The following is a 16,300-nucleotide window of genomic DNA, read 5'->3' as shown; positions in this document are numbered from 1 at the left end:
GATACAATTTTTGAGTTTTTAATAGCCTACATGCATAATCAGGCAATACTTAATAACGGTGCATTATATTTTGGTGAAGTTTTACCTCTTCCGTAACTGTTTATCTCTAGTCACATGATCTATGACACTGACCAATACACTACTGACTCTACGACTATTGGACTCAGCTTTCTGTGCTAGCAGTGGACAAAAATTCTTTGATTCTTTTGCAATTTGAGTACATATAGTTGACTTAAACGTGGAGAAAATCAAGTCACCATAGAAATGCTGAAGAGCTTTATTTGACCCTGACACTAAAGTTGTATCAAGAATGGCATCAGTCAGAATCTGGGTCTTAAAAATACAACAAAAATATCATTAACTAGAGTTTGCAATATCTTAATTATAATGCAAGCCTGTTGAAACAAGCATTAGTTTTTAATTAAAAAAAGAACAAAAATGTACATTATATCAATAGTGTTTTCTAGGACAAACTAACTTGTGATACATTTACAATTGAAACTTACTAAAAAAGAATGCTTAAACATTAAAACACTTCAGCTTCAGCTTGGATCTATACATGGCTGTATTTAAAAACATTTTTAACTCAGGTATACAGGCTTCAATTCAAAGATGTAAAGTAGTTTCTATGACCCTGTACATAGGTTTTGTCTAACATAAATGCAAGACAAGTACACTGTGGTCATGTGTATAGCTGAGATATTATGAAATTATGTCGTTCGAAGTCCTATACTTACCATTTACTGGACACCTGCTATTGTGCTTAAAGAAGGGTTCAAATATTATCTAGCCCTCTTTAATAATCTTGTGTAATAAAAATATAATATTTTCTCCTCAATCCATAGAAGAATCCCCTCTCTTTTATATTATTTATTTACATTATATTATTTTACAATATGCAGAAAACTACTTACTGGTAGACCAAGCAGAAATGATAGTTCTAGCATAATATTACAGGCAGATTTCACGGCTGGGGTCAGACTAACAGCTGATAATATTCCATCTTTTTCTACTGACATTCCCTAAAAATAAAACTCTATTTTTTATATGTGGGATTTTGGATTTAAAAGTTTTCTGAATTTCAGTTGCAAAAGAAAAACTTCTTTAATACCTCAATTTTCATTTTTTGAGAAACCTATCATTGCAAAAATATAAACATTGCAAACAATTCTGATTTAACAGTATCCATTAGTTTATGACATTTGACATATCTGATATATTTTCAACATAGTTTCTCCAAAATAAAAATCATAGCGAGTCAAAAGTTGAAGTTGCAGAATGTTGTTGTAACAGACAACAGAAAATATAGACAGACAAATGACAAAAGGTTTTATTAATTCCAAAACAAAACTTCAAAATAGAGATATACATCAGATATTACCATACCTTATAAACATTGCTGAAGAGTTGTTTAGCCATACTGACTGGACTGGAAGAACTATCAGGTAACATGTTTGTTTTAAATAGTTGTCCATATCCTCTCAGAAGTTGTTCAAAGTTAAACAGGTCTATATCTGGACTAGTTAAAGAGACTGGTAAAACACTTAATAAATCTCTGTAAAATAAAAACTTAGGATTAAAGATTAATAGAAAATATATAACATATCAAAACTTGCTTTCTATGTGCTATAAAATTAGACTCTTTGAAATTGAATAGTATACTTTATCGCTATTATGTGCATTTTTCCATCGATCATTTTTTGTGATATTTTTCATATCATGCTACTCGCTTGAGATGGAAAATTATCTCTTGAAACTAAGCAGGCACGTGGCATTGCTAACGCAATTGACATGAAATTGACAATGTCTTCATAGGTAAACTAGCGATAAACAGATTATGATTGATCATCTCAACTTGATTGCCTGTCTCTCTTTCACCGTCCCAGCTCAAGCGAGAAAATCAATCTCGTTGAGATGATCAACGATAATCTATAAGTGAATTCAGAAATTATTGTGAGATTTTTATCAATGTGAATAATGCAATTATTGGGTGAGTATTGTAATAATAAGAACTCTCTGTTGGGTGAGTATTGTAATAATAAGAACTCTCTGTTGGGTGAGTATTGTAATAATAAGAACTCTCTGTTGGGTGAGTATTGTAATAATAAGAACTCTCTGTTCGGTGAGTATTGTAATAATAAGATTTCTCTGTCTGATATCTGATGTATATATCGGTACACAGATTTTCTCAAAATCTCAAAAATTAATCTCACATTGTTGTCCTCTCTTCGAAGATTGTAATAAATAAAAAAAAAATTGTGGATAATATATTTTATTGCACTCTCTTGCTGCTAACAATTTACTTTAAAACTTTAAATAATTTCTGAATTTACAGTAGTCTTTTTTTAACAGACAACATAACTGATTTCTCTAACTGCTATCAATTTCAACAATCTATGTACTGACTCTCTACAAAGGCAAAATGTAAATGTATATTTCTTTTCAGAAATATAAACCTTTAACACAATTACACAATAAACTCTGTGTGGTGAACCAACGCCTTACGAATCGTTTTGGTTGAGTCCCTGAGGTGGATACCTTGGTATGCCGGGTTGTCAAATCATGCACAAGACTGCAATCTTAGATAATAAACTTCAAAATTGACAACAACACTTCAATTGGACTGCAATTTTATTATCTAATGTCTACATGTTTCGCCTGCCAAGCAGGCGTCTTCAGGACAATTTTTATACAATTTATTTTGCCTGAGGTACTCAAAGTGGTGCATATAAAGTGACGTTATAGTTAACAATGGTAGGTATAAGTAACGTAATGGTGGATATAATTAGGGTTCCTAAGTTTGCCAATTTTTTGTTGCATTTTGTGCAATTAATTCCTACTGATCCTTCTTTATTCTTCGCTCTGTGTTATTTTGGTTTTTGCCATATTTATTTAACGTCTCCTATTCAATCCCCAGAAATCCTACCACCAACAGACGTACCACCATTATGAAAGCTGGGATCAGTATAAAACGAACAATTATGATTACTTAGACACAACTTCAAAGAAAAGCCAGAATTCCCTGATAGACTTAACAAAAGATGAGAGCATTATAGACCTATGCACCAGTGACACCACCATATGCTAACCAGAAACAGAACATTTTAAGATCAATCTATTTATAACTAGAACACTTTCGTTTTTAAATCTATTTTTAATCATTCTATTTTTATTTTGTACAATTATATCCACCATTACGTTACTAATACCTACCATTGTTAACTATAACGTCACTTTATATGCACCACTCTGAGTACCTCAGGCAGAATAAATTGTATAAAAATTGTCCTGAAGACGCCTGCCAAGCAGGCGAAACATGTAGACATTAGATAATAAAATTGCAGTCCAATTGAAGTTTTGTTGTCAATTTTGAAGTTTACAATTACACAATGTCAAATTAAAATATGAAAAAAAATTTGAAGTACCATAACTGAGCTCTTATCAATTTTGATGAAAACAAATACTGCAAATCTAGTTTAACAATGAACAAAAAATGTATATATGCATACTTGTCTCCATGTAGGACCTGTTTAAATCCTTTCTGTATATTGGTTATGACATCTTTAGGTAGAAATCTTGACATGACAACCAACAGCTGTTCTGTCTAATATAAAGTAAAAGATTAATAGTTTTTTTCTACTTTTATAGGTTCATTATTTTTTAAGTTTGAAAACATTGTTGTGAAATTCAGTTTTTAATTGAATAAGTAAAAATTGCAGGACCTGATAAAATGGACAAAATATTAAAACCTTTGTAATTCACCTAAACGCTATTTGTCTGCTATCACCAAGTTTTCATAATTTTTTAAAGTCATGATAGAAAATATCTGATGCCACAATGGAAAAGTAATTGTTGTACAGTCGATTCCACTTAATTGCATACCGCTTAATAGCATAATTCGGTTAATTGCATACTTTTCTCCTGCACAAAACCATTTCCCATTCACCTAATGTTAAATTGTCCGGTTATATGCATAGCCTTACAAGTGGCATTTCGGTTTATTGCATAGAAAATAATCGCCAGCTAGATATGCTCAGTTAAAACTGACGAGATTTTTGACCGGAAACGGCAATTTGGTAAGTATATTTTTCTTGAATGCATCATAATTTTCATTATTATTTCACATTTACTTGTGTGTTATTCAAATAAAATTTTAAAACAGTATCTTTCGTGTTTATATGATTATAGAAAAGGCCTCGATGTGTACACAGGTAAAGTTTCCCATATTCTATTTTAAGCCTCGAGGTCATAAAAATGTCAATCAGGTGATTGTTGTAAAAACACAACCATTCGCCAAATCTTCTATCTCAAAAGGTGTTAATTATTGATTGGATTTTAAACATTGTTCATAGATTATATTTTGGGTGAATTTTTAAAACATTAACGCCTGCTAATTATCGATCAATATCCAATGTGTAATTTCGTAATTCAGCTTGGGTGATCTACGTTTATGTTAAATATTACAGGGCATTTATATATGGTTGAAGAATTTTATACATCAATCTTTCCTTTTTAATATTTTTTTTAAAGAAAATTAACTTCTGATTATTATATTTTCTCACTTTCAACACTCGTGTCCAGCAAATAACCCGTGCAGGGCCCCATCACCTTTGCATAGAAACTAACGATGTTAAAGTAACAGCGTTACATCACTGTGTAATCAGTAAATACTGAATATCAAAGGCAGTTCATTGCACAATTATTGTTTACAATGATTATAAACAGTGTAGTATCGTTAAACAGTTTATTTTAAACAAAGCGTAACAATTTAATTTGTACATCCGGGTCATAGAAACAAATCTATTTTTAGAACAATTTTATTTTCGTATCTCAGGTAAAGGAAAAGTCGGTACATAAATAAACTAAAACAAAATGTGTTTATAAACTTTATTGAAAGAATACACAATGAAATAAAATGTATGACAGAAGACAAATAACTTTATTAGAATAAATAAGCATTCAATATGTTGTAAGTGGACTGTGGACGTTCATCTTTCTTGTTTGCTGATCTGCACTATCGATGTTATTTGACTCCGTAATTTGGCATTTCGGATATAAGCATACTCCGCTTTATTGCATAATTTCGTCTGACAAATAGGCTATGCAAATAACCGGAATGTACTGTATAACATTAATAGTTCAACAGATGCAGATTCTCAGGTCAAGTGGCACAGATTTCTAAGTAGCGATAAGGTCTATACCCCATCTATGCAGACTTTATATAGAGACTTCGACCTCAAACTGGTCTAGAAGGACTCATGGTAGCATGCTTGTCATCAGTGTGGCATTTTGCCACATAATATTAAAAAACTAAATTTTACTTTAAATAATTAGTAAGTAAGCACTTTTATAGAACTGTAATGAGCATAAATTTATTGACCACCATTATATTTCTACCTTCAAAATTGTAAAACATACCTCGCTTGGTAGATTTTTCATAATCTCCACATCTCCCAGGTTAAATCCTACTCCTGATGGTTGTACTACACAGGTACATATCATTGTCCACAGGCTGTTGGACCATAATTCTTTGGGAGCTACCTGTAAAAGTTTGTATTACATGTACTATTGTTGATTTTTTCTTTTATTTAATTTTAGGGAAAGCAAAGAAAAATGAACAGGTATTTGTTAATTACTTTCTAAAAATACAACCTAAATAGTAAGCAAATACTACTTTTAAATCCCTGTAATAGCATTGAAAAACTTAATTCATTGTATAGAATGTAAATTTGATGAAAGTGATAATCTAGAACATGACATTAACCTTACCTTGAATGTTTCTTTCTGAAAGTTAGCTATCATTACTGTTAGCAAGTTCAATATCCTTACTAGAACTGTACACTTAGATCTGAAATCATTGCAGAAATAATATCATGGCTCAAATGAAATTTTCATTGGCATTAAAAAAAAAAACTACATACAAATTTAGAACCAGGCTACATTATATAACATGGAACTTTAAGAATTGGCTAATAATTTGGTATTTAAAGAAGGATGGTCTCATATAGCAGGTTTGGCATAATATCATTGACATTTTTTGGTAGAAATTTCCCTATTTCAAAGTTGTTGTTTGGTTTTTTTTTTACAAAACTCAGGTTTAAATGTAAACATTTTTTTATTATAAAAATACAGTCAAACCAAACAAATTATGAAAAGATGCAACATTTAACCATTCTCATCTTTCATATTTCTTTCTCTAAGTTACCAAGTAAGCAGAAAAAAAGAAAAACAAGAAAAGAAATTCATACACATATACACATACACAGATTGAGTACCACCACTTATCTCTAATAAACATACAAAAAATACATTGTTTCATTTACCTATTGAATACATCAATTTCCTTTGGTGTGTAGAACTCTTCAAATATATCGAATTGTCTTGAAAGGTCTATAATATCTGTCAAAGCAATGTTCTCCACAAAATACTGAATGGTTTTCAACACTTTAGACATGGCAATCCCATCACCTGTAATTAAAATTCATACCATGCTCTTTTGAACAAACTGCATATATAACAAGATTATCATTGCCCTGTGGGACATCACAATACAACTGCAAATATTACACATCAATGTTATCTGTTATAAATTTGAGGTAAAATCTTCTTCTAAACTATAAAAAATATTCTCAAAAGTTTTTTTATGAACGAGTTATACTGTTGACACAAGATCAATCAGTATGAACAACAATATCGAACAATCAGTTCTTACTGTCACATGATACCAGCATTGTGACATAGGAAATGTACAGATTTAAAAGTCATTTATCATAATTAGGTTCAACATAGTCCTTCATTAATGTACTACTTACCTGAAAATATCTCTGTTGGTGTGAGAAGTTTTTCTCCAAATAACCAAACATAACAATCTAATGGAGCCAGGAAGATATCAAACCATTGTACTGCATTATCTACTGAGAACTTGGTATCATAGTCTAACATGGTGGGGGACTGTAACAAACATAACTGTGTTCTCTTTGGGTCTGGGTTACCTCCCCCTTCAAACCTTAAATGAAATACAATACATTCTCTTCAAATGCACAAATATATTCATGCCATTAATTTTTTGAAACTCTCTGTTTTTCTCCAACTTTTTTTTGTTCCTTTACAAACTAGAATTTAGCATAAATAATCTATTGACACAGGGATAAGTCTTGCTTAAGATATTGGTTGAAAGCTGTAGGATAAGTTGTTTCACAAATTAGGATCTACTTTTTATCAACCTCCCGCCCATCTGCCTGCCTGACATGACCATCATATCAGCAGGTTTAGGACTTTGCCACCCAGCCCAAATTTTCAAATTATCTTCAACGGTTATAAAAAGTATCAACTTTGATATCAATATACATCTTGTACCAAATTTAATTCAATTATTTACACAAGCATAAGATGCTGATGAAATACTTATCTACTGCGTAAATTTAATATTTTTCCTTTTCAATTTTTAATTTACAAAGGAACTTTATGGCAAAAGTATCTCTAAAGTGGTGTAGATGTTCAACCTCTCTTTTCTTATTTTAATGGCAAATAACATGTCAAAAGTTGGCAAAATATGAATAAAATGGAGATTAAAATTTTGGCAAGTCATAAAACAATATTATTTGATTTATGAAATTTCTTAAACTCAGAATTGTGCACCAGCTTATAATCACTTAGATCCAGAACGGCTAGACAAAAAAAATATTTAACATCAACAACTAGAGGCCCTCAAGAGCCTGTGTCGCTCACCTTGGTTTATGTGCATATTAAACAAAGGAAACAGATGGATTCATCAAAAAATTGTGTTTTGGTGATGGTGATGTGTTTGTAGATTCTTGCTACTTACAATGTTCTCTATCTGTAATGAACTTGGCCCTCTAGTTACAGAGGAAAACAGTTTGTAAAAACTTACCAAAATTTACCAAATTAATGAAAATTGTTAAAAAAAAATGACTATAAAGGGCAATAACTCCTTGAGGGGTCAACTGACCATTTTGGTAATGTTGACATATTTGTAGATCTTAATTTGCTGAACATTATTGCCGTTTACAATTTATCTCTGTCTATATAGTATTCAAGATAACAACCAAAAACGGCTAAATTTCTTTAAAAATTACCAATTGGGGGGGCAGCAACCCCAAAACCAGTTGTCCAATTCATCTGAAAATTTCAGGGCAGATAATTATTTACTAGATAAACAAGTTAACCCTGCAAGATTTGCTTTAAATGCTTTGGTTACAGAGTTATAAGTCAAAATCTACATTTTAACCCTATGTTCTAATTTTAGCCATGGCGGCCATCTTAGTTGGTTGGCAGGGTCACCGCACACAGTTTTTAAACTAGATAACCTAATAATGATTTTGGCTAAGTTTGGTTAAATTTGGTCCAATAGTTTCAGATAAGAAGATTTTTATAAAAGATAACAAAAATTTATGAAAAAATGGTAAAAAATGACTATTAAGGGCAATAACTCCTTAAGGGGTCAACTGACCATTTTGATCATGTGGACTTATTTGTAGATCTTACTTTGCTGAACATAATTGCTGTGTACAGTTTATCTCTTATCTGAAATTATTTTCAAGATAATAACTGAAAACGGACAAAATTTCCTTAAAATTACCAATTCAGGGGCAGCAACCCAACAACCCATTGTCTGATTCATCTGAAAATTTCAAGGCAGATAGATCTTGACCAAATAAACAATTTTCCCCTAGTCAGATTTGCTCTAAACGCTTTGGTTTCAGAGTTATAAGCCAAAATATACATTTTACCCCTATGTACTATTTTTAGCCATGGCGGCAGGTCACCGGACACAATTTTTAAACTAGATACCCCAATGATGATTGCGGCCAAGCTTGGATTAAATTTGGCCCAGTAGTTTTAGAGGAGAAGATTTTGTAAAAGTTAACGACAACGGACGACAACAGACGCCAAGTGATGAGAAAACATAAAGCTTTTTACAATCTTACATGTTTATAAAGTACACTTGTTTTTTATGCTTCAGGAAAGTCTGGAAGTAATGTACTGGTGTCTTTATTCCTGAAATAAAATAGTTAAAATATTATCTATTACTGAAATCATTTTTCATTGTTTTATCTTTAAATTAAGATGTGTCCATTTTTAATTTGTAGAAATCAAAATTTAATTTGCAAACAAATATATAAAAGACTGTTTAGTATGGTTGTTTTTATATATTTGATGCATTCCCTGTATCCATTCTCAATTGGGGGTCTCATTGGGGGATTCTGATCCCGGAGCCCGCTTACACTATGTTTGTAAGCAATTCTCATTTTTTTGTAATTTCCTGTGTCCTGCTTGACTTCATTTCCCATCTTCACGGCACAATAATTTGACTTTCACATGTCAAACTTACAAAAAATCGGCAATCCTGCGTCACGCTTAGACCCCAATGAGACCCAATCAATTCTGTATACCACTATTATCATTTGAACAACAATAAGATGCCACATGAATTTTGAAAATCAATATAGCAGTATGGCATTACCTCAAAAGTGATATAAACAGAAAACATATCTTTTTTATTCAGGGTGATCTAACAATTCAACTGTAGAAAGTATTTACTTTTTTCAACTTTTGCATTAAATTTGTGTCAATTCTAATCCAATTTATACAAGTAATACTACAGACTACAGTATTCTTTTAAGGCATACACTTTTTACATTCCCCCATATTTTCAAAAAATAAATCTGAAAGAGTTTTATTATCCTTATAAAATTGAAGTACACTAAAAACACAAACATTTTTTGCACTAGCTTCCTGAAAAATTACTCAAGTACCGAGGTGATTGAGTAATAATTGTATTAAATAATAAAGTGATAAAACAAACTGATCATTAATAGTTCTATTAGTGATCTAATTTACCTTCTACCAGTGGACATAACTTATGAACAAGTTTCATACACATGTGTCTACACTCTGTATGAGGAGCTCCACATCTTCTTAATAACCATCGTACACCAATGTCTAATTTTGGTGTTGACCAGGCTCTGGAGATTGAAATTAACATCTAATTACATCTATTAAACAATAACTCTTCAAAAAATTTAATACTGATTATCCTTTATATGCATTATGAAAAATGTACAGTATTTGTCAGGAAAATTTAAACACTTGTGAATAGAAGTGTAATTTGTCCATGGGACACATATAGCCCCTGCAATAATAAAGTATGTGGTAGCGGGGCACATAAAGCCCCCGCATTAATAATGTATGTAGTAGCAGTATCAGTTTTTTTCTGAAGACTTGAGTTGATTAGAAGGCGTAGGCAGAAACTCTTAAGGGTTTAATTTCAAATCAATGTTCAAATCTATAACTCGTATAAAAAAGTTCAGATGTTTGATAAAAGCTACAAGAAAATACACACTTAGGCTCCTTTCTTTTAGGGTTTTCTTTTCTCAGTATATCAGCTTTCACTATGATAATCCTCTCTAGATGTTCTAATGTTTTCTTACACTGTTCCTGGGTGCCTAAAACAGAAACAAGGACTTTAATAAACAAGATTTGGGGTGTGGCCAAATAGTCTCCGTGGAAAAGAAGTCTTACAAATGCTAATATAGAATAAGAATAAAGCATAAAAGATTTATTTAAAGTCGGTTATACATATAACAATACAACATAAGCTCTGTAGAGCTTTTATCCGACATACAAATAAGACAAGCACAATACATAAAACACATCAAAGATGCAAAATAAATAATGTTATCAAGCACAGCAATTAATAAGCACAATTAAAGCATATTAGCAAACATAAAATGCAGATAAACTAAAATTCATGCAATAGCTATTATAAAGCACTAAAATTTCAAGCATTAAGAACACAAAATAAAAAAATATGCCAATAATTTAAAAGCCAGAGTATACATGATAAATAAATAAACTGATCTACAGCTCATCGAGATCTACAGGAGGAACACTGACACAAACTGCCCTCCCAATAACAAACTTTTAAACTGACCATTGAATTAACATAAGTGGTTCACCATAAACTGACCTTATCAAAAACTAATACATGTTAAGTAAGCAAGTTTCAAAGTCAATGGACCATGACTGAGGGGTGGGCCATTTTCTCCCAGAAAATTAGAAGTGGTTATACTTATACAACTGCATACAGTTTTTATGTTAAAGGAACAATTTTATAAAACTAATCAACAGACGATGGTGGTCAGGTGACAAAATGTTCACTCTGGCTCATTATTTAGCAGAACAAATTAAGAAATTGCTTACCTAGTGATTTATCATCAGTGTGAGCTATAGCCAAACTCTCAACAAAATGTACCAAAATATCAAATGCAAATAAATCTACCAAAGAGGCCTCTTCCCTGAAAATACATTCAGAAAATAAATTAACACTTATTGCAGAATTTATTTAGAATTTAGAATAACGTTATTGATTAAATGAATAATACGTCCATAGCTGCAAATGCCAAATCTTAAAAGTTTCAAAATTAAGGGGCATTTTATTGCCCAAAAGGATGACAATTTCAAAATTTTATACAATTGCTGTGAGAATTTATATTCTATACATTTTACATAAAAAGTTGAAACAAGATAATTCATGGTTGACTTAACAATTTTCATATTATATAAAAAATTCATGTAGTTATAGAAAATGTATATGAGATTTTTAAATTCCCTAAAGACCTACCTGAATATAGTATAGATGCTGTTAAATGCCAGAGAGGCCCCTAGTCTCTTGAAGGCTCCTGGATGAAGTGAATAACTGTACAGTCTCTTTAACACAGATTTGATATTCAAAGGACTCTTTTCCAACACCTGTATGTATATATTTCATGTCAATTGGAATATCATAAAAAAAGAAATTTAATTACTTAAAAACATTAAAATTAAGAAACAAGTATTTTTTAGTAGTAAAAAATTTTGACAATACATGTTATAATTAAATATTAAAGTACCTGATACATATTTCAGACATAGTAAAGATGTCACAGAGACCTAAAAATTTACAAATTAATATACAAATATATCATGCTTACAAGGGGTATTTGCCAAAAATACGGGTTGAGAGGTTCAAATTTCCAGAGCCGATAGGCGAGGGAAATTTGATTACCTAGAAACCGGTATTTTTGTCAAATACCCCTTGTAAGCATGATATAATTGTTTAATTCCACTGAATGATCCACCCTAGTAAGTTTATTATAATCAGGTATCATATGTAAGTTCTACTAAAATGTATAATTTTTGTAAACACTGCCGCTGTGCTATTTGCACAGTCAAATTGCATTGACCATATAAAATTGAGAATGGAAATGGGTAATGTGTCAAAGAGACAACAACCTGACCAAATAAAAAAACAACAGCAGAAGGTCACCAACAGGTCTTCAATGTAGCGAGAAATTCCCTCACCCGGAGGCGTCCTTCAGCTGGCCCATCAACAAATATATACTAGGTCAGTGATAATGAACTTATTTCCAAATTGTACACAAGAAACTAAAATTAAAATAATACAAGACTAACAAAGGCCAGAGGCTCCTGACTTGGGACAGGCGCAAAAATGCGGCGGGGTTAAACATGTTTGTGAGATCTCAACCCTCACCCTATACCTCTAACCAATGTAGAAAAGTAAACGCATAACTATTCCTAAAGTAATGAACTAGAGCAGTTATAAACATTTCTAATCATTTTTTTTTATGTACAGTCACTAGCTGACCTTTTTGTGATAATTTGCTAATTCTCGGCTGACTACTACACTTTGTTCATCAGTTTCAGTGAGGCATAATACAAGTGGATTCCAGTTTTATGTGACCAGTTGATAATTCATTTCCGTTGAATTTTATTTATGACGTCATTAAAAATACAGGTTCACGGAATTTTTACGTCATTCAATAATGATGCTTTTTATCCTTAATATTTCATCTGGAACCTTTTATTTGAAATGACTGAATTTATCATATTAGAATAGAAATAATTCATTGAGTTATTTTTAGACATGGTATTCCCCATCTGCCATGGTATTTGCTAGGGTATTCCCACTCTACCATGGTATTTGCTAGGGTAAACCAGCACATGGAATTCCTGAATGACAAATACCCCGGTAGAGAAAAGAAAATCTCAATACATAGAAATTTGTAAAAAATACCATGCCTCTCATCCAATCAAAATACAGCATTAATACACAAGGTGGAATTATATGCATTATTCATCTTTTAAATGTTTTTAATAATTAACTCCCAAACACACATTGGATTCAGAACAATACAAATATTTACCTTAGGTGGTGTCTGTTTTATGGACCATTTGACAAACTCTTTGAGACAAACAGCACAGAAATCCCTCAGTGATGTATCTGTTGACTGGATAATTCCATCCTATAAAATAACAATTTCTGTTTAATGTTACTGGGCCTAATATCTGATACCAAATGAGAACTTATGGTCCTAGACTCTAATAATGGCTTATATTTATCAACAAGATAACTAGATACCATTGAGATGGGAGCCATCTCTGTGGGCCACGCTGTCAATAACGTGGGGTAAATAAGTTGTGTGGATAATCTGATATGAAGCATTATTTGAAGTTATTACATAGTCTCATGTGTGATTTTATTCTAAGATTTTGAGTTAAAACTGATAAATATTCTCAACTTACTTTCATAGTATAATAGTGATATGACTGCATGATGTGAACTCATTGTTGACTACTCTAAGGTGACTTCTGGATATATGGATTGATGTTTGAACAATATGTTTAAAGGTGCTGCCAAATTGATATTTGTCACACATTTTTAGCATTATGCCTTCAATATATTATGCCCCACCAAGTATAAAGTATGAAATATTAACGGTTCTCGAGAGGTAGAGCGGACACAATTTGTTAAGAACAACGAACGGATGGACAGACTGACGGACTGACCTTTGACCTAGGATGCAAACATTATGACACATTCTCTGGTGTTGGTTAATATATATGTTAAGTTGAAAATGTTTGTCAGGTATAAAGTATGAAATAGTAACAGCTGTCCTCTCAAAATACAGTGTGGATCAAATTTGTTAGCAATGGACAGACCAACAGACAGACAGACCTTTGACCTAGGAAGTTGTACATACATCATGACACACCCTCTGGTGTTGGTTAAAATGGATGTCAAGTATAATATTTGAAATCATAACGGTTCTCAAGATATAGAATAGACACGATCTTCACCACAGGACACGGGGTTGTCAACTGAAACCAAAGTTTTTTTGACCTTGACCTTTGACCTAGGAAGTTGTACATATATCATGACACACCCTCTGGTGGTGGTTAAAATCATTGTCAAGTATAAACTTTGAAATCATAATTGTTATCTAGATATGGAGCGGACACAATCTTCACCACAGGACTCGGGGTTGTCAACTGAAACCAAAGTTTTTGACCTTGACCTTTGACCTAGGAAGTTGTACATACATCATGACACGCCCTCTGGTGGTGGTTAATAAACATGTAAAGTATAAAGTATGAAATCATAACGGTTCTCAAGATATAGAGCGGACACGATCTTCACCACAGGACACAGGGTTGTCAACTGAAACCAAAGTTTTTTTACCTTGACCTTTGACCTAGGAAGTTGTACATACATCATGACATGCCCTCTGGTGGTGGTTAATAAGCATGTAAAGTATAAAGTATGAAATCATAATGGTTATCTAGATATAAAGCGGACACAAAGTTAAAGTGTTACGGACAGACGGACGGACGGACAGACTGATCACTATAGGGCCCTAATTAATATAAAAGAAGTATTTAACAAAGTGATGTAAATCTCAGAAATTCTCAATCTGACACACATTCACAAAACATCTTATTAAACCAAGAAATAAAAACTGCTAAATTTATGTTATACCAAATCAGTGATGTAAACACAGTTTCTATTAACTGTAACTATATTGGTTTTCCTGTTTGAATGGTTTTACACTAGTCTTTTTTAAGGCCATCTATAGCTTGCTGTTCAGCATGAGACAAGGCTTGTGTTGAAGACCATACTTTGACCTATAATAGTTTTTTTTACAAATTGTGACTTGGATGGAGAGTTGCCTCATTGGCACTCGTGCCAAATGCCTTATATCTATATATAGTTGTTCTAGTGGTCATTTATTTTATTTTTTATATTATAACTATGATTATCAAAAGGTTGTTGTTTCTGACTTACATAAATAGAATCCAGTAATGTCATGGTTTCTTCACTTTCTGCCTTCTTGTTGTTTGTGAACCAATGAATTATTTGCATGATCAGAGGTTCAAATAGCTGCTTAGCAACCTACAACATAAATATAAATTGTTTAATATTTCCATTTTTCTTCTTTCATTGATACATACATAATCATAAAATAATAATACATGTAAATGTGAAATTCAAATGTTTTCAGCTCTTTGGTGTCAAATAAACTTTACTAAATTTGATAAGAAGGATTTTGCTTCATATACATGATCAAATATACTATGCTTGTGAAAAGTTTCACTGACATCCATTAAATAATACTGGAGAATACAAAGTACACAGACAAAACATTACACATAGAATGACTCCTGTGTACCTCAACGGAACTCCTTAAATGACTCCTTTGTACCTCAACAGAACACATAAAATGACTCCTTTGTACCTCAACGGAACACATAAAATGACTCCTTTGTACCTCAACACATAAAATGACTCCTTTGTACCTCAACGGAACACATAAAATGACTCCTTTGTACCTCAACACATAAAATGACTCCTTTGTAAGATATAGAACATCAATGAAACATGTACCTGCTCAACATCACAAGCTAATTGTAAGAGTGAAGGAAACATCTTTTTGTAGAGAGGAGCCATCGAAAATCTCTCCTGACCACGCCCTAACTGTGATGCCCCTCTCCCTAAACAGAACAAGACGAGGGAGTGTAGTAATTCACAGGCTGCTACTTTGGTTTGTCTGTCACTTGATGTTGTAGCAAGCTCTACAATCCTTGGTAAAAAGGAATCTGAAATAAAATAACAAATAGTGTAACAAATTATAGAACATTATGGACAGAACTTCAATTGTTCAAGACCAGGAGTATGAGTTGCTGACTGCAAAAAAATGGATCATATCATAGGTCATATATGCTAAACAGAAATTTCATAACAGCCAACTTAATGATGATGGAATTTGACGAGATTACTTCAACTCTACTATTGTGAAAAGTTCAGCAGCTTTTTCTTGAACAACTGACAATAAATATTGTTTTTCAAACTTTTTGAAACTGCTTTTGAGTTTCTATTACAAATACAAAGTATTCTTATCAATAATGTGTAACACAAATATAGTCTAAAATCTAAAATTCT

The 16,300-nt window shown here is 32.0% G+C and overlaps 1 protein-coding gene across 1 annotated transcript in view; it reads right to left on the bottom strand.

Moving 5' to 3' along the window:
- LOC134725666 (DNA-dependent protein kinase catalytic subunit-like) overlaps positions 1–16,300 on the bottom strand; it is a 93,115-nt gene that overhangs the window by 54,367 nt on the left and 22,448 nt on the right. The window contains exons 24-39 of the mRNA XM_063589679.1: positions 15,746–15,957; positions 15,146–15,253; positions 13,227–13,325; positions 11,645–11,772; positions 11,224–11,318; positions 10,364–10,466; positions 9,862–9,986; positions 8,949–9,018; positions 6,813–7,006; positions 6,324–6,468; positions 5,770–5,848; positions 5,419–5,541; positions 3,510–3,604; positions 1,387–1,555; positions 915–1,022; positions 86–333 (exon numbers count right to left, since the gene is read on the bottom strand). Coding sequence (XP_063445749.1) covers positions 86–333; positions 915–1,022; positions 1,387–1,555; positions 3,510–3,604; positions 5,419–5,541; positions 5,770–5,848; positions 6,324–6,468; positions 6,813–7,006; positions 8,949–9,018; positions 9,862–9,986; positions 10,364–10,466; positions 11,224–11,318; positions 11,645–11,772; positions 13,227–13,325; positions 15,146–15,253; positions 15,746–15,957 — 2,101 coding nt within the window. The remainder of the gene's footprint in view (positions 1–85; positions 334–914; positions 1,023–1,386; positions 1,556–3,509; positions 3,605–5,418; positions 5,542–5,769; positions 5,849–6,323; positions 6,469–6,812; positions 7,007–8,948; positions 9,019–9,861; positions 9,987–10,363; positions 10,467–11,223; positions 11,319–11,644; positions 11,773–13,226; positions 13,326–15,145; positions 15,254–15,745; positions 15,958–16,300) is intronic.

This window comes from Mytilus trossulus, chromosome 7 (assembly GCF_036588685.1).
Source record: "Mytilus trossulus isolate FHL-02 chromosome 7, PNRI_Mtr1.1.1.hap1, whole genome shotgun sequence".
Taxonomy (NCBI): Eukaryota; Metazoa; Mollusca; class Bivalvia; order Mytilida; family Mytilidae; genus Mytilus; species Mytilus trossulus.
This window is presented reverse-complemented; position numbering and strand designations above follow the sequence as displayed.